Source organism: Protomyctophum parallelum (assembly GCF_964188405.1).
Source record: "Protomyctophum parallelum genome assembly, chromosome: 16".
In the NCBI taxonomy this organism is placed as follows: Eukaryota; Metazoa; Chordata; class Actinopteri; order Myctophiformes; family Myctophidae; genus Protomyctophum; species Protomyctophum parallelum.
This window is the reverse complement of record NC_139711.1, coordinates 10,359,529-10,378,888: the sequence shown is the minus strand read 5'-3', so window position 1 is coordinate 10,378,888 and position 19,360 is coordinate 10,359,529. Positions and strand designations below refer to the sequence as shown.

General features: G+C 40.8%; 2 protein-coding genes across 2 annotated transcripts; both read left to right on the top strand.

The window, feature by feature from the left end:
- Nucleotides 1-283: 283 nt before the first annotated feature.
- Nucleotides 284-12,372, top strand: adh5 (alcohol dehydrogenase 5). Its single transcript, XM_083785455.1, has 9 exons — nt 284-370; nt 1,379-1,480; nt 1,912-2,053; nt 2,309-2,396; nt 2,744-2,963; nt 3,917-4,177; nt 10,221-10,356; nt 11,609-11,747; nt 11,976-12,372. Exons 1-9 carry the CDS (start codon nt 353-355, stop codon nt 11,998-12,000), a joined length of 1,131 nt encoding a protein of 376 aa, XP_083641581.1. The 5' UTR covers nt 284-352; the 3' UTR covers nt 12,001-12,372.
- A 1,083-nt stretch (nt 12,373-13,455) lies between these two features.
- Nucleotides 13,456-18,891, top strand: eif4ea (eukaryotic translation initiation factor 4ea). The gene is made up of 7 exons (XM_083785788.1): nt 13,456-13,545; nt 15,180-15,280; nt 15,385-15,480; nt 15,957-16,020; nt 16,830-16,943; nt 17,306-17,445; nt 18,676-18,891. Exons 1-7 carry the CDS (start codon nt 13,531-13,533, stop codon nt 18,788-18,790), a joined length of 645 nt encoding a protein of 214 aa, XP_083641914.1. The 5' UTR covers nt 13,456-13,530; the 3' UTR covers nt 18,791-18,891.
- Nucleotides 18,892-19,360: the final 469 nt, after the last annotated feature.

Genomic DNA, 19,360 nt, shown 5'->3' with positions numbered 1-19,360 from the left:
TCACCTCACGGGCACCAGCCTTGTGAAAGGCTTTGCACAGCTCGGTGCTCAGATCCGGCCGCCTACTGTGTGCATCAATTTGCACCTACATGCATGCACGCGCCGTTTCCGTATCCGCTCTAGGTGCAGACCGGATCCGCAACCCGTAAAGCGAATTGAACCCATTGCCCCTGGTACACTCCGCTTGATTGGTCCAAATAGTAAACGTCTTAGCTGCGTCTGATATCTGATTGGTCTAGACGGTAAACCTCAGTTTCTGATTAGTCCACTCGGTCGATCTCACAGTCAATCTTCAAACGGCTGCGTCCACCGCCCCTCTCTCGCGTTGACTATCTGGTAAAGAAGGAGCAATATGGACACTGCAGGGAAAGTAAGTTATTTAAAAAAGATATATGATATATAAGTAATATATACATTTAGTAGCTGCTCTTGCTGTTACTGTTAATGTTCACCGTCCGTGCTGTCTTCGCATTGATCACACAAATTATATTGGGAATAGAAACGACGCCGAGCTCGTACAGTTCAGTGCAGTTCAGTGGATAAATAATTAACAAAGAAGCACTGTTTCACTTTCATTTTATGGAACAAATTTCTGAAAAGCATTTCAGATAGAATGATTTTTATTGACGCCTGCTACTACAGTCAGTGAGAGACGTGCACAGCACTTCAATAAGTTGCTCATCGTGGTTGTGGAATACACGAAAACGAAATGCAACTAATGGTGTTCTCTTTCGCTGTAACTAACGGCTAACGGGTACCTGGCTGGTGGACATGAATTAACCACTTTAAACTTGGCGTTCCTATTCTGGGAATGTCATCTCATTGTAGACGAAACATGTCAACATTTGCCCCCCCTATATTGTCTAGGCCTAGGTCAAACTCAATATTCAATTTCTGATAGTACCCAAACTACCCATTGATACTCGCTTCACTCGTTTAAAAAAAACTTGTGACTCAATATCGCCCCCATGTGGCGGAGTCGGGTTAGGATAGTGCCTGCTCAGTAAAAGGAGTCTCCATATCTCCCCAGCTCTTTATTAAACAGAAAATGCATTTTCAGCTCGGTATACCAATTATATCCTATCAGGATAGAGAACTCAGTCAGGATACAGATTAGATGAAAAGTGAAATTACAAGTGATGCCACAAAGAAACATTGTCACCTACCTGAGAATGTATTTTCTGTTTATTAAAGTGCTGGAGAGACGGCAAGACCCCTGTGACTGAACAAACAAAACAATATGAGCTCACGGGTGAGCTCATATTGACTGCAACCAGCTGCTACAATCTCACACCTCTTGTAACTGTACACATACAGTCTACTCCTCACCCTGTAACAGTTGTTGATTTATTGCGGGGAAACATTGTCTATTTTTCAGGTGATAAAGTGCAAGGCTGCCGTTGCCTGGGAAGCTGGTAAGCCTCTTTCCATTGAAGAAGTGGAGGTGGCCCCTCCAAATGCACATGAAGTCCGCATCAAGGTAAAACACTTACATAACGGCAAATGCATAATCTCATCTCTTTACAGTAGGCACTAGGCAGCCTGTTTTTTATGAGCCAGTGCTAATAAGACATTTAGTCACAACCATCAAATATAAATACTAATACCGTAGGTTATTTATGTAACTAAGAGCCATACAAGAAAGCAACAAAAGGGACAGATATTGAAAAGGCCAGCTGTGAGGAAAAAGATATACACAGCTGAATGTTCCTTTGACTAGATCTGAAAGAGAATGGTTCCACAGCTGTCTCAATCATTATTTCTTTAGGCCACCAAAGGAAGGACTTATTCAATAATACACAATAATTATAACAAGCACAATGTGCCATAAACCATCATGTTGTCATAACAGAATTGGAACAGTACACAACTTTGGTCCAGTTACATGGTTAGTTATAATGTTCTTTTCAGGTCTTTGCCACAGGGGTGTGCCATACTGATGCCTACACCCTGAGTGGAAGTGACCCTGAAGGTCTTTTCCCAGTCATACTTGGCCATGAGGGTGCTGGTACAGTGGAGAGTGTTGGTGAAGGGGTCACCAAATTCAAGCCTGGTAAGGTTCAAGTGAAACATTCACCCTGCCCTCAACGTTGTGTTTGTTTTGGTCTGGGTCTAAAGTTCATTTTACATATACATCCTAAGCATTGAACTGGTTTCATTTAGATTATTTTAACATTTTACCTAAATTATTAAAGCAGTAGATTAAACTTGGAATATCCACCACATTGTATAAATGTAAAAATGTGTCTCTTGCATACACAACAGAGTTAACTGACATGCTAACTATTAGATTGTCTTTTTCAAACAGGTGATACCGTCATTCCACTGTATGTGCCACAGTGTGGAGAATGTAAATTCTGCAAAAATCCCAAGACCAACCTTTGCCAGAAAATTAGGTAAATGGATTGTCCACACAGAATCTTGTAAGGATAGTTGTCAAATGTAACCTTTCATGAATTTCTGAAAACTGTTCTGGATCTATCTAGCAGTGAAATGTGTTATGAAGCAAACCCCTGGGCCTTTACTAGCCTGTGTTCAATATAATCAAAACACAGCAACGACAGTGGAACACATAGCCTCAGGTATTCCACCCTGGCCAGGCAAATGAAAGCACCAGTCATCAGTCATCATTTCAATCGTGCTCATGCCTCAAGCTAAATACTCACTCTCCTAGTGTAATCACCCTCATACACAATCCCCTGACCCCCTTCATTTTTGCTGCACTCTCGCATATTCTCTGCAGAGTAACTCAGGGGCAGGGTCTGCTCCCTGACAAGACTTCCCGCTTCAGCTGTAAGGGCAAGCAGCTGTTCCACTTCATGGGGACCAGCACATTCTCTGAGTATACCGTGGTTGCTGACATCTCTCTCGCCAAGGTGAATGAGAAGGCGCCAATGGATAAGGTGTGCCTGCTTGGCTGTGGCATTTCCACAGGCTACGGTGCTGCACTCAACACTGCCAAGGTTGGTTGATATGTAAAATTGAATGGGGCTAATTCTTCATTGATTATTTTCGTTAATTACTAGGTCGCATCGAACAGATCTATTTTCAGAATCTGTAGTATTATATTTCCATGCAAGGAATCTAACCTGGTGCATTGCTCTGACACAATAAGAGTGGGGAAAAAAAGAAGAGATAAGAGATAAGATATCAAATTAACAAAGGCAGTGGTGTCTATGCCATTATTGTACATATTGGCTATTTTACATTCATATGTCTTTGCTTTACTTGACACATTTGGAGAACAGTAATACTTTATTCATGTCCTTTCATGATGGGCTGAGTGTCTACTGTCTACAGGCGTTGATTCCACCTTAACAGAACTGTAGGTGTTCCCTAACTGACCATAGAGATGGGAGCTTATTAGTGAAATCACATCGTGTTGTTATTGGTTGGAACAAATCCCTGCATGTATCCTTCTCTCAGTGGCATACTCATGAATTCAGTCACCTGATTTCAGTAATTTGGATTCCATACAAGCCACTGAAGCCTGCATGTCTTCTATGTATTGGAAACATGTTGCACGGCAGGAATAGCAATTTTTGGTTATTTTAAGATCATTTGAAGTTGTCAAACTACCGGCATCCTCCATAAAATACTAATGGTCTCGAACATTTCATAATATTATTTCATATTTCAATCTGTGATTTCTTCACCTGGTTGTGTAGAAACACAGGACCAACAACATAATTTTACATTGTGTTAATTTGAATTGTTTACAAAACGGAGTGAGTGTGGGTGGCTTTGAGTCCTTTCACACTGTTTCAAAAATCACACATTAGCACTTGTCCATTTTCTTTAATATTTCATTTTGCTTTAATCTTACATCTTACAATATTTACATGCCATAATATTAAACTATATATGTGCTACCTATGATATAAAAAATTGTACCGTATGTTTGACTCTGTTTTAGGTGGAGCCTGGCTCTACCTGTGCTGTGTTTGGCCTTGGTGCTGTGGGTTTGGCTGTGGTCATGGGCTGCAAGGTCGCTGGAGCGACCAGAATCATTGGCGTAGACATGAACTCTGAGAAGTTTGAGAAGGCCAAGGAGTTTGGTGCCACCGAATTTGTGAACCCCAAGGAACAGAGCAAGCCCATCCAGGAAGTTCTTGTGGAGATGACTGATGGAGGAGTGGACTACTCCTTCGAATGCATCGGAAATGTAACGGTCATGGTGAGTCTGATTTGGAATTCGGAGTGATAACACCATTGCCATACCACTGTTCATTCAAGCAGTGAAGCTCCAGACGGCAAGGACACATACTAACATTCTACATTAGCACATGCTAAAGTGTGATGTAGAGTATGTATCAGCCAGCTAGTTCAGGGTTGTAGTTGTAGGTTTACATTTTGAGAATAAAATCCTGGTACTGTCTAACTTGGAAACATATGACAAATTAATTAGAACACAATATATTCAATTTCCTTAGATAAGAACATAATATAAATAGATATTGGTCACTGCACATACTGTGGTGGCATCTGTCAGGAGGGAGTGTTGAGTAACCAGTCCTCACTGGCAGGTGAGTTAGTAGGATACAAAAGCAGGGACAACACAAATGTGTGTGGGGAGGAATCAATTGCCATTATTATTAATGAGAAATCCGATATTCAACCCTAAATGGTATGTGGTTGGGTTGGGTGGCAAAATCAGATTGTTAGTGGTTCTTTGCTACACTATTCACAAAATGTTATTTTTGCATCCGCGTGGTCCGTTCAGAGTGATCTCTCTTGCTCTCTGATTCTGACTCGTAAACATACCAGCTGAGCTGACATACAACAATGTCAGTGAGTGAGAACAAGCCTGTTAATGCACACAAACAGCGCAATCCTGTGGTGAAATAAAAGTTGGCGTGCAACGTTGACAGTAGAATCCCTTGGTGAAATAATAGTTGGCGTGCACAGCAGGAACAGGACAGCAGGTTAGGTTGTTGCTATCTCATTGGCTGCAATGCTATATCCCATGGATGCCCACAAGAATATATTATCCCTTAAATTATATTTTCTATCCCACGATTTTGTAACCCATTTTTCACCCCTGTGTCAATCATCTAATGTGATCCTGGGCTCTACACACCCTCCGCCAACCTGGGGAGAGCAACGGACTTGAACTCATGCTTCCTTCATGCCTGAGTGTCCAAGTTGCTCCTTTACACCTGACAGGGGGGAGTTTCCCGGGTTGGACGTAGCGCATGGAAGGAAGTTAAGGAACACGTTATTCCAACCAGTTCCTTTCCCCTCCATCAGGCGCCCCGGCTGGCCAGGGGGAGGCAGTTGGAGACCAGGATTACTGCATGTTTTTGTGAGGGTACCTACCCTATATGGAATATATTATCTCATTGCTGAAAATAGTTACATATTAGACAAGCAGCAAGCAAGCAAGCAGGAGGAGGAACGCAAACCTCCGGTTAAAGTAGCCGTATGAGATGGAGTGAGTGTGTGATTGGCTGAGTGAATCATGTGGATGAGAGCATGATGCTGCGGCGGCCCAATTAACGGCCAGCGCGACTGAACTGAGGTTCCCTGACTGAACTTGCTCTGTGCATGTCTACGACAGGCACAAATGCTCATTAGTTTTCTTTTTTTGTATATAACTTTGTAATGCTACTGACGTTTGTCGAAACACTCTTGGAAACAAATTATTGCATTGTGGGTTTGAGCTGCCCTTTTCGATGTCAATCAATCAAGTGAAGTCACCTTAATCAAATTAGGGGTTCAGAGACTGATGCCTTTTTTATCCATATCAATTATATATTTTTAGGGGCTTGTCATGTGGTCTACCTGCACAGCCTGTGTGATCTACTGGTACAGTAGATCACGATCTACCTTTTGGGCACCCCTGCTATATCCCATTGGCTGAGAGCAAAAAGTGTGTGGTAGCCTAGAGATGAGGCTGCCAATGAGAAAACCAGCTGCACTAGTGCACTAGCTTGCACATTGATTATAGACTCGGCTTGCTATTGCATAGCAAGTGATTCAATTTTCTTTGTCTTTTCTTGTCTGAATGCGTGACGTATAAATTCTTCTGACCTCCACATGACAACCCTCTGGAATGGTTCAGCGATCCAGCTGTGCTTCAAAATGACACTGACTGAGAGCAGAGCCGAGTGTTCACATTCCTTAAAGCAAACGCTACCTTGCTTGCTGTTATTTGCAACATTGGAAGGGGGAGAGGGGTGGAGTGGGTGGGTGAGTGAGGTGGGCAAAGATGATACAAACTGGCTTGTGGGGTTTGAAGAGCTCAGCTAATGTATTATAAATATTCTTTATTTATGAAATAAAACGTTGCAGATGGTTTATGTGCAAGCCAATCTTGGAACCCATTTGGGACACTACCTCCTTTTTTGTGAAGTCACGGGAACTTGACTTAATTTGTATTTTAATCCAATAGCTCCATCAAGAATGCAAACTGGGCCCAGGCCGTAGCGTAACGGTCTGGGCACCGGACTGGTAATCCAGTCGCAGTGTGCCGCGGGTTCGACTCCCGGACCCGACACGGCCTTTACTGCATGTCATCCCCCCATCTCTCTCCCGTTTCCTGTCAGCCTACTGTCTGTCCCTTCAAAAAAATCAATAAAAGGCGTAAGCCGCAAAAAAAAAAAGAAAAAAAAAAAAAAAAGAATGCAAACTGAGGGGGTGGCTGTGGTTCAGGAGGTCCAATGATCCGTGGGGCGGTGGTTCGAATCCCGGCTCCTCCTGACTACATGTCGAAGTGTCCTTAGGCAAGACACTGAACCCCACAATGCCTCCAGTGGTTGCCACCATTGGTGTGTGAATGTGGGAAGTGAGGAGGCTTATTATTTTCTATATTAGCGTGAGTGCATGTGTTCATATTCCGTTATGAACATAACTTGTGGATTTAAGAGGATTGTTTACAGCTAGGCTCCAATGCGCATGCGCGAACTGCGTGGAACAAGCGTCAGTACCGTCAGTGGTCAGTCTCCGAGTGTGTTTTGTCTGATCTGGATGCCTTTTGTTTTAATTACCTGCTACCACTGCTTTTGCTGCTAACTGCTGCTAACAGGTTTGACTTATTTACGTCACTATACAACGTTCAGTTCAGTTTAGTTTAGCTCATGTGTGTTTATGTTGTGAATGTGTGTGTGTGCAAATAAATGTAACAAAACTAGTGATTGATTTGCCTCGGTGGTTTTGCTTGCTAGCCTGCGGTGTATAGAGCACCGAAGTCCTGACGTAACTCGCTCAACCCGACGATTCCCCTGGTTTGCGGAAGTAATTTCTCTATGGAGAATAACATGGGGTGATCAACTCCTTCAGTGCCACCTAGTGGTCACCAGTTTAGGCTCTGAGTGCCAGATCTCCCATTATAAAAAAAGAGGGCGTTTAAAAAAAAATGTAAAAGAAATATATATACGTCTTTACGGGCATGGCACTCAGTGCATAGTTGATTTAGATACGGGATGACGTCCCTGGCACTTAAACAGTTTTTATATCGTCTACTATAAGCGTTGTGGTCCAAAAATAAACAAGCTGTCTCTGCGTTATTGTTAGGGAGGTGTCTCTGTATCGTTTGCAACAGTCAGTCACTCATATATGATACAGTCTGCTTCTAGCGAAAATCTAACTAATTCAGCAGCAGTAACATTAGCGTTTTCTCTCAGTTAGTTGATTCTTCATATCCATATGAGTGAAGCGGCCGGGGTGACATGTTTATTTTTCAAACACAGTTGTTATATGAGGCGATCTAAAATCCCCTCAATGGGGATTTCAATGCAACTAAACAAATACATGAACCTGGGGACTGACACCCTCTACTGAAAGTGACGTCAGACTTCGGTGCTCTATTTGCTGAGTAGTTTAACATTGTCCCAGACAGATGATTGCCTCGACGGAGGGCTAGAATTATTAGATTATATGATTGGGTCTAGTGATTTCCGTACAATGCAGTACACGCAGAAAACGGTAACAGATGGATGTCCAGTTGTAGCTCAGTTTGTGGTGTATTTATTGAAAGATGTGCAGTTGAAATGAACATACCATGTAGCGATTCTCCTGGGTTGATAACATTCGAATCCGCTAGTTATTTTGTATTTCTGTCTCTGGCTGCTGGTAAGAACGGTGTGCTCCCATTCCGTGTTCTTGTTCTGTTCTTGTTCTGCATCTGTGTGACCCTCTAAATACACACCCAGTGCTGGGTACATAAGGCTCATACATAGTCTGGATTTACGGTGGTGGGGTGACCACCGAACTACAACATGACGTCACGATCCGCGGTGAAGAGCAAACCACCGCCACCGCCACCGCCACCGCTCCAGCCCTTCTCTCTGTTTTTACTCACCACCGCTCAACGTTATTTCAGCTCCGGTGGTCAGCTCACCACCAAAGCGGTGGTCACCTTGCCACCGAAAATCCAGACTATGAATAGGCCTTTACAGTACTTATGTCATCAGCTGTGTCGGTCCATCAGTAAATGGTAAATGGTGCATTTATATAGCGCCTTTATCCAAGGCGCTTTACAGAGATTGTGCATTACATTCACCCATTCACACACACATTCATACACCGATGGCGGCGGAAACCATGCAAGGCACCAACCAGCACATCAGGAGCAATTAGGGGATCAGAGTCTTGCTCAAGGACACTTCGACAATAACTCTAACTGGCAACCTTGCGGTTACCATCCAGCCACTCTACCCCTGAGCCACCACCGCCCATTAGTCAAGGTGGTCATCTTTAGCCGGTTCATCAATAGTGGTTAGTTTCACCTGTTTATAGTTGAATCATGAATGATGAACGCAACGATTGTGTCAACAAATGCTATAACATTCAAAACATGGGGTGGGTCATATATTCTATATTACACATTAGAGACGGGTGCGCACATTAAGATTAGACACACCAACAGTCCGAAAGGAAACAATCGTCAGACTACCGCTCAAACTGCGTTGCTCCCATGCTTGCGGCTGAGATTGTGCATGCTCTCCATGATGAGGCTGAGAATAAAATGCAGAAAATGTATTCAAATGGAGAATTGTACAGGTAGTTATATTCAAGCAATGTTCAACTAGACCTTTAAATAGCGGTCAAATCGGGAACACCTTGCTGTGCCCAAATGAAAAATGCCTATCAATGTATTTGTCACTATAATTCAATCTTTATTTCAGACTCGGGGTCCATATCACATACAAAGAACTATAAATGTTACATTCATCATGAGTCAACAAGTGCTAGTTGCTAGGTTGATAGTAAACCTTAATTTATTTTATACTCTGTTCTATACTATGGTGTCATTTGACAAAAACAGATCAAACACATCCTAATAAGTGAATATTTATTTGATATGATTATTTCTACTTTGTGTGGTTTTACAAAATATTATGTATACAGCTTGTGGGTACATTGTTGAATTATGTCATTAATGGAATTAAGAGGAGGAAACACTAAATTTGACAATATTCAGAGATCAAATATTGACATTTTGGTCAAATACTAAATAGTGTGATTCTATGATGTACGTATTTGATTAGGCACCCGAGAGATGGATAAAAAAAAGCCAGCTGATGTATACATATTAGATTAGATTTTCTCTGCCAACATTTTGAAGGGAATTGGTAACCTGGCATGATAATTATAATATAATTAATCACATATAGATGCAGTGCAGTCATAAATTAAAGTTCTTAGTCGCCACGACTGATGTCAGTCTTTTGGATTCCATTTCTAAAACATCATAATTTTACATGGAGTATTGTTAATTGTTTTAGGGAACAGTGCTAGTGTTGGGAGGGGCTCCATTCAGACTGGCATACAGTAATAGGGCTTGGCCATACACATTTCTTTCAGTCATGAGATTTGTTTAGCTTTAATCCATGTGTAGTGCAGCATCAACTCCATCAGAGGGCACTGCTTTCAAGCAAAAGCTTGTTTTCTCTTTTGCCATGCATGTATATGGTTCAATACATTTGCTTTAGCATGTGGTCCAGTGACGGTACACATATTAGACCGTGACCTCATTGAGGTAGTTACATTTTAAAGTAAATTCAGTTTGCAAGTCCAGCACATAGAAAACCTACTAAGTGGCACTCAGAACAGTGTTAAATATAAAACTCAACACTCACAATTTAAATAATAACCCTAATCTGTTTGACTAATTCATGCTTGTGTAATGCCAACACTCAAGATGGTAGTCTACATTGAATACAAAACTATGTTGCCCTTTTCGTGAACAATCATCTTTTTACAATTTGTAATTTCAGAGAGCTGCTCTGGAAGCATGCCACAAAGGCTGGGGTGAGAGCGTGATCATCGGGGTGGCTGGAGCAGGGCAGGAGATCTCCACAAGACCTTTCCAGCTGGTCACAGGCAGAGTGTGGAGGGGCACAGCATTTGGAGGTGAGTAACACTTTTTCATCAAATATGCTTGGCCAATTAGAATCTTTAATATTTGTCTCCTCGTTATAGAGCGCCGAAGTCCTGACATCACTCGCTCATCCCCTGGTTCCACGGAGTTCGGAAGTTTTTCTCTATGGAATATAGCATTGGGGCATCTTAAAATCGTCTCGTAAGAATTGTGGTCCAAAAATAAACCAACTGTCCACAGTGCCAAATCAACCCGTCCAAGAGCCATCGCACTGCAAACTGCGGGCCCTGGAGCTTAAGCTCCACTGTCTCGGAGATATTGTCGGGGAGGTGTCTCTGTATCGTTTCCGACGTTTCCGTTCTGTCACGCATATTTGATACAGTCTGTTTCTAGCGAAATTTTAATTAATTTTGCAGCAGTAACCTTAGCGTTTTCTCGCAGTTAGTTGTTTCTTCATATCCATACGAGTGAAACGGTTAACCGCTGGGATGATTTGTTTTATTTTTTAAACACAGTTTTTATGAGGCGATCTAAGAGAATGGGGATTATAATGCAAATCAAAAACTATACGAACCCATGGACTTGGCGTCCTCTAGTGATATTGACATCAGACTTCGGTGCTCTATTTGGTTATAGCTAACTATGCTTTGCTTTTTAACTTGACCCAGACAAACCTCACTGAGCCTCAGGTGCATTGGTAGGAGTGAGCAATGGATTTGTAGAACATTGTTCAAGCCAATATACTAAGCCTTATATAGACTGAACTTGAAGCTCTGTTCATTTATACTATAGCTAGAGGTGGAAAGTAGGATAGCTTTTTACCCCCGTCTTTGAGCTACTAAGATGGGTAAAACAGTCACGGTCATGTGTAGCTTATTGGCTCCAAAAACAATGTTTCATTGTATCGGTATAACCGACCAACGTTACTGTATTGTTATGCCGATTGCTCTAATAGCATACCATAAGTTAAACTTACAATGGGGCATCCAGGTGGAACTACTGTAGATGTTTGAATAATCTGTGCATAGGGGCTTGGCGTATGCTCCAAGGAACACAATTGGATGTGGGCAGCTGGGCAAGGAGGGTGATACTAATCCTTGTTACTGCAATGTGATTCGATGCATTTTTCATGTTGCAATTACATCAATCTTGATGTAATTTGGCAATTTCTCTAGATTTTGTTCAGACAGTAATTCTTCAGGTAACAGGAGTGTATCTGTCACACACCCAAGATTTGGCTAATGGCTCAATTCTCCAACCATCTTGTGATACCCTGTTTCCCAGGCTGGAAGAGTGTGGAGAGTGTCCCCAAACTGGTGGAAGAATACATGAACAAAAAGCTGAAAGTGGATGAGTTTGTGACCCACACCTTGCCCTTCGACCAGATCAATGAAGCCTTTGACCTTATGCATGCCGGAAAGAGGTGAGCAGAATGGTTGGGCGGTCAGTGGTCATAGGGGCTATTCCTATGTTTGTGTATTCATAATATATCTTTCTAAAGAGAATGTGTGTGTATATTACCTGGGAATCAAACCCAAGTGAGAGTATAGTTAGTAACCCCATTACTCTCACTTGCTTCTGTTTACTTGTGTTGAACTCTACAATAATTTATATGGATTATCTCAACTTAATTTATCATTTTTCATTGCAGTATCCGTGCAGTGCTGAAGTTCTGAAGTTCTTGATTTCCTGCCATCTATCACATCCGGCCTTCAAGCAATCTTCTTTTAGTAGTTCTAGCACTTGATCTTCTGCACTTATACTTATATGTTACATACTGTGTCTCCTCATTAGAATGCAGGTTTTCTCTGTGGTGTGACATTTTCTGTGTGGTCAAGAAAGTTTTTCAAATTGCATTGTTCAGCTTGATCCTCTAATAGATTGTTATATGAAAAAGAAAATTCTCATTGCCAAAGTTCAGCCATGGCATTTGCATAGCTAAGTTGCAGCACTTATACCACATGTGTTCTTATTAGAATGTAAGTCTTCACAGCAGAATGCTTGGTTTAACATGTTCTACATGTGGTTATTAAATGTCTTTCAAATTACATTGTTGTTGTTCGCTTGATTGTCTAGTAGTCTATGTCTAGTAGTCATCATGGCAATCAGTGGTGAACAAAGTACTAAACCCCCGTAAAATTATAGATTGTCCTGGTCAAATGTTACTCAAATTTGACTAAAATGAAACTTGCTCTGTTAATACTCATGACTGAGATTACCTTTTTTTTTTTTTGATTTTGAAGTTAATTATCTTTGAGAGCTAAAGTACTGAGTAGCCTTGATTTTAAATTTTAAACTCTGATACTTAAATACTCAGTATTGAAGTAAATGTACTTCATGGCTGTGGAATGAGAAGGTGTTCATTGCCAAGTTCAGCCATGGCATATGCCATAATGATCAACTCAAGACTAGAGATCAAATACATGTATCTAGTGCAGGACATTGCTGCACCCTTAGGCTTACTTCAGGCACACTTGCGCTGAACAAAGGATATGGTTAAACCATATGCATGCATGGTGAAGTGTGCCTAAAGGACGTCTAAGGGCTTCTCCTTTTCCATAGTATGGGCTGGAGTTCTCTAATACACAATGTGAGGTATTTTTGCCCCTAAAGCTAAATATTAGGTGGGAGATATACACTAAACAACTTAGGCCTAGACTTTAAGACATATTGCTGTTTTACAATGTTGTATTCATCATTTTGCAGTTTTGCTGTCATGACTGACTGCTCAAGGGCTTTGACAAACAGCCAGCTAAATAATGTGTTTCTAAAACTACACTGAAGAATACAAGTTTGAGTATTACATTTAGTCAAGTTAGTAGATGTAAAGCAGTGTTGAAAATTTAATGTACAGAAATAAGCCAAACCAAAATGGGGGAGAGAGGCTATTAAAAATATAATATATTTTACCAGTACCAACAATTCTATACATCTTTAATCCCTTTCATTGAAAGGGATTAAAAGTTGATGCCAGGTTGAAAGTTTCAACCTGGCATCTCTATCCTCCATGGGCATATTCTTTTCACAAATAATTCCAAAATCACAATTTTTTTCAAACTCATCTGACCTTCAAGCTCATATTTGATGACGCGGTATGAGCTCACAGCGCATGCGCAACAAGTAGAAGCAGGTGGTTCTATGCCGAGCGCAATCAGTTATTTTAGCAAACAGTGGACGTCCAAACCTGATTGTTCTTTTTCTTGAAGATGGCGACCGCCGTGGTAAGTGGACCACGTTAGGCTACAACGCTACATGGGGTTTAGGGCGCGTTGTAACTCCGATCAAGCAACGTTCTCTACTTTTTTGGCGTCAAATAAAGAGTTTGCATTGACGTTTTGTCACGTGGCGGCTATTTTGAGCTTCAAATGTCCAGCCATGAGATGGGATATCAAGCTTGCCTTTCACAGATGTTTTCACTTATTCACTATATAGATGTTATTTACATTACATGTGTCATTGTCCCATTCAAACGAGCTTGGATTGTTATAGTTACTGCTGGTGAAATCTCACAAATGTATACAGCACGAGGACATACATTTTTGCTATTTTGCACATAGGGCTCCATCTCACGCCAATGACGCCATAATTGCGTATAATCCTAGTTTTGTCTTGTTTACACAGTATAGGCCTACTACTAAACCATTTTAGATGTACTGCAACAATTGATATTCATTCCGTTTTATGATTAATCAATGGAATACAATTTACAAATGAATGGCAACCAAATGAACGAATGGCTTCTTGGAACGTCAAGAAACTTTGAGATAGTCAGCAGTAATGCAAAGCAGTGGTTTATATCAAAGTGGGATCTAAGGTCTCGAAAGACCCTAACCCAGGGGACCTTGAGGGGTTTCCAGTCTCCATAGAGTCCCCAGCTAAATTTCTTAATATAGCAAGCATCAACTCAGTTTAACAGTAACCCTACATATACAAAGCTTACAATTTGAGCTTGTGGGTCGGTGACTTTCATAAAATCTTAAACATCTAACTATAAATGCCACAGAAGGCCTCTGCCTGTCCTCTGGGCAGGCCCATATATGGAGCTGGCCTGTTATGACATCACAAATATGTTCTGACATCTGCTAGACTCCATATTTGGGCATGCCTGACCAAGAACTCCATATTATGGGCATAAAAGGAACAAGGACATAATAACTGTGTGGGGCATGCATTTCTAACTTGCATTGTTCCAAGTAGACCAGTGCCCAAACCCAACGAGCACCGCTCTAGTTTGAAGAATTCAGAACATTTTAAATGCATCACAAATCTTGTATGGGTGTCCCTGGTACAAAATCTTTGCAGATGGGTATCCGTCTGTCCAAATGTATGTCAATTCAGTGATCCATCATGCAAGAATAAAAACTAAAACGCAGTCTTGGTGTGTGCCACCCATTACCTTTAGTTCTATAATGTGATTTGAACGGGTAACGCACCATAAGTTAGACATTGTGATTTGGAATTTGCTGTTGTAATTTTGACAATTCTTTGAACTGTTCAGCCCTGTGTAAATACTGTAGCCTATATTATGTGCCAACTTTGAGGCAATATACAGTAGTAGACAGCTCCTACCTTTTTATTTGTTTGGTTTTTGATTTGAGATGTGATGCAAAATATATAATTTGATCATGGCAGAAAGAAAGTGGCTAACACAACGTGTCCCCCCAGATTTGGACTGAACACAAAAGTTATGTTAAGAGACTTATGTTAGAGTAGACGACGCATGAATTATGGCCATCAAAACATTGATCTTAGAGCACTTTAAAAAAAAATCTTATTCACAGGACATGAATCATTTTTCCAAACATGAGTGATTATGTTTGGCTTGGCATATTTCCTTATGTCTTTGTTTCCTCAGGAGTCAACTTTAATTCCAGTTGAGAAAGAAAAAGTTGATAATGCAGCTCACATGATTGTGAGCCCTGACCCTGAGTACATCAAACATCCATTGCAGAACAGGTATGGCCACTGGTGTACATACTGTCTAAAATCCCTTGAATATTGTCGGGCTACAGAGCAAATTGTTGCTTGACATCAATGGTTGCTGTGTAACTGAATTGCAGGTGGGCTCTTTGGTTTTTCAAGAATGACAAAAGCAAAACATGGCAAGCCAATCTGCGTCTGATCTCCAAGTTTGACACAGTGGAAGACTTTTGGGCGTAAGTACAGTATGTGTGTGTGTGTGTGTGTGTATACATGTCCGTTTGTCTCCCCTGTAGATTGTATTTTATATCGTTGATTAGTCCCCTTTCCAACAAGGCACAACTTGAAAGAATCGTGGAATGAGCAACACAGCTAAATATACAGTATGGTCATTGCCTGTGGATTTGTTCTTAACCTGTTGCGAAAAAGCCTTGAATATCTTTAATCAGTCTTGGTTTTGTTGTTTAAGCACTCGAGCATAGGTAGCTCAAATCAAGATGTTAGTGAAAAATGTTCAGACTTGTTTATTGTAGATGATGTGCAGCCAGAAACTAACTTCAGTTTGCACATTGTTGTAACATTGTTGAATGATGAAAAGACAGTGTGCTGTAATTTAGTTTGGTTAAAAAAACTTGTTAAGTCACTGTCCTGCACAGACTGTAGCTGTCATATAAATTCTTTGTTAAATTAATTAACTCCTGTTCACTTCTAGATTGTATAATCACATTCAGCTGTCAAGTAATTTGATGGCTGGCTGTGACTACTCACTGTTTAAGGTAAGAGCTTTGGTTGCAGTCTTTGTCTTGACAATGTAATGAGTCACATTGTTCAATGTTCATGCTGTGGTATGTTAAACCGTAACTTCCCAGAAATGGCTGTGATACAGATTGGCATTACTGCCAGGATGCATGTGTATTTTACTATGGTAGTCTACCTGCCCTTTAAATAAGATTATCTATCAACCCCATGATGGCAGGAGTCTAAGGAAAGGTCTTATGTCAAGAATGCTCTCTCAGCTTGTCAACCTGCCCAAATAGCCAGAGCACTACTTGTTCAATTATTACATAAGCAGTACCCGTAAATTAAGTGTTCAGTGTGTGGTAACGGGTCAGACAAGATTATTTTTGGTTGAAAGTGGTTAAGTCATGTGACTTATTTTGTTTTTTTCCCTCTTGGCTCTGGCTTTACACATTTTGAACTAGCACTGGCCAAATCGGTTGTGGTTAATGCTTTTTATCTACGTCTCCACTGGCCAGAGTTTAGTTGTACCTTTGCAAGTCTGGCTGAATGCCTATCTCCACTGTCTTAAGCACCTTTCCAAACCTGAATTGAGCATAGCTTAACCGGACACATTTCATAACCGAGCCAAAACTGTCTAGCTCTAACATCTATTTAACGCTTATTGATTCTGTATGGCACAGTTCCTGCCTTGAGGGGAAAGTTTTGCTGCTTGAGATGTGGCTGGAGTTTTCTATACGGCCCTTGACCTTTGCCTAACTGAGATGGATGGATACTGTAGATACATATTCAATACATCTGTCCCTCTGGGAAACCTGAGGTGTGACCCTTCATCTTTTTGGTGCAGGATGGGATCGAGCCAATGTGGGAGGACGAGAGGAACAGGGGAGGAGGACGCTGGTTGATCACGCTTTCCAAGCAGCAGCGCAAGGCTGACCTAGACCGCTTCTGGTTGGAGACGGTCTGTCATTTGTTTTCACTTAATTAGACTTTCCATCTAATCACCCAAACAACCACATTCTGTGATCCTTGAGCCACCTCTTTTGTCCACCCAGCCATTATTACCCACTGCCAGGAAATCTTAGACAAAAATTGGCCCTATATTTCCATGAATCATTTGCATAATAATTGGCCCTATATTTCCATGGATTTTATTTGCATAATAAACACTGGCAAGTGATCAACCAACTCGCTGTTGAATTAATAGAGAAGGAATTATATGAAATACAGTATTTGTACTTTTACCAGCATATTAATCACTTTAATCAGTAAATGCCAGATCAGTTGTTAACTTGGTGAAAATGTCAACTGTTGTTCCTGCAGCTCCTATGTCTTGTTGGTGAAGCCTTTGACGACCACAGTGATGACGTGTGTGGTGGTGTCATTAACATCCGACCCAAAGGAGATAAAATTGCAATATGGACAACAGACTATGAGAACAAAGAGGCCATCACACACATAGGGTGAGCTTAAGCTTATGATAGTCTGTTTAGTTTAGTTAATCACAATACATTTTTATTGCCCTGAAAAGCATCTGTGTAAAAAAAAAAAGTGAAAAATGGATAGAACAAGAATACAACATTTCTTATTGGTTAGAGTAACATGATTAATACATTAACAAAATATAGTGAGATATAGTGTTGGTTTAGGTAAGTTTATTAAAATTAGCTTTCAGCTTGAAATAATTCATTTAATTTGACCATCTTGGCCCAAATGACTCAGCTTTGAATTGATATCTGTACAGATTTTAATTGATACCTGTACAACAGTGGTTCTAAAACGTACGCTTTTGAGAACCACTGCTGCACAGTGTAGTGAATGGACATATTAAAGTGAAAATGGGCTCTGTGCACAAAGTTGCCCATCGTCTCTCGCTGCTGTCGCTGTACAGGCTGCTGCACAGCGCTGCACCGCCTGCCACAGCAGATTAATAGTTACAGTCCAAGGGCCCCCATTGGCTCAGGACCCCTGTGCACGTGCACACTAGGCACAAGCCATATTCCGTCCGTGCAATGCATTTGTATTCTTCCCAAACAGTTTGCAGGCCAAATTCATTTTCAGTTGATGGTGAATATAACAGCCATTCCCGTTTGTCCATTAGGCATTTTAGTGTTCAACATGTCATTCGTCAATTAATGTATTTTACCACTTAATCTACAGTCTCTTGCCGATGCAGATAGATAAGGTGAGATAAATCACTGTCACCTGAAAGTGATGCATGTCCGTCGTCCGACTCCTTCCTCATCATCATCACACTTTTTATTGAAAAAAAATTAAATGGATGGTATTTGTTTTACCATAGCAGCATTTTTAGTTTCTTTGTTTTTTTTGTTTCTCCATCTTGTCAACATGGCATTTGACAGTCACCGGTCCACAACGCTAATCACGCTCAGCAAAATACCTGATTTCGTCATACGTCTCTGGCATTGTTTGATTTTAATCTGTTAAAAATATTTAAATGTCATAATTAATTAAATTTACTCAAATGTTTTGTTTTATGTAAAATTACACATGCAAACGTGCACACATGTGCAGTGCAGTGCACACTTGGCACAAGCCATAATCCGTGCTTGGTGGGGATTTGTGTGTAACTTGAATATTGGAAAATGGGTTCCAGGTTGGATAACGGGCATACCCTTTATGTGCAATACCTTGATTTTCTTTTCATTTTTCCTTGTGTATACTCTTCTCAGGCGTGTCTATAAAGAGAGACTGGGTGTTCCACCTAGGGTGATCATCGGATACCAGTCACATGCAGATACAGCCACCAAGAGTGGTTCCAGCAGCAAGAATACGTTTGTCGCCTGAGGAGATGCACTCATCCAAGATTAAATTTGATGATTGAAGAGGGTGTCATTTCCTACCTACTTCTGTTTACACTATTCCCAGTAGAATTGATTTAAAATGTATTTAAATGAAAGAAGAAAGAGCCTTAAAAGCTGAGATTTTGCATGGCCTTATTTATTTAAGGGGGTACAATTTATGCTATTTCTTTGTCAATGGCATTGGAGCATTTTTTTTGTCTTGGTTTACTGCATAAGGTTTAAGTTTCACTGGGAATGTTCTGAGGCTTGTGTTTTCTTTAACTGCACACAGCACTTATTTGTCCTTGCATAACTTTACATGTTCTCTTTTGACAAATGTTTAAAATTAAAAAGAGAAACTAGTTTTTACTTTAGTTTTTTGCATTGGTATAGCCTGTGATGTTTTACTTTTGTACCTTACCTAATTGTGTAAACCAGTAGGATATTGAATGGCAACAGAGTTGATTGGGATTACTGAATTATGCCTGAATGCTACAGATTTCTGCACTTGAATGTACAAAATGTTGTAAATAAATAGTTTCCCACCCCATCATGATTGTCTTATGAATTATAA

Bases quoted from the DNA above. Each gene is read 5' to 3' on its own strand.
- adh5 (XM_083785455.1), top strand. The intron at 2,397-2,743 runs GTAAATGGATTG...TATTCTCTGCAG, and splicing joins AACCTTTGCCAGAAAATTAG to AGTAACTCAGGGGCAGGGTC. The intron at 4,178-10,220 runs GTGAGTCTGATT...TTGTAATTTCAG, and splicing joins TCGGAAATGTAACGGTCATG to AGAGCTGCTCTGGAAGCATG.
- eif4ea (XM_083785788.1), top strand. The intron at 16,944-17,305 runs GTCTGTCATTTG...TTGTTCCTGCAG, and splicing joins ACCGCTTCTGGTTGGAGACG to CTCCTATGTCTTGTTGGTGA. The intron at 17,446-18,675 runs GTGAGCTTAAGC...TACTCTTCTCAG, and splicing joins GAGGCCATCACACACATAGG to GCGTGTCTATAAAGAGAGAC.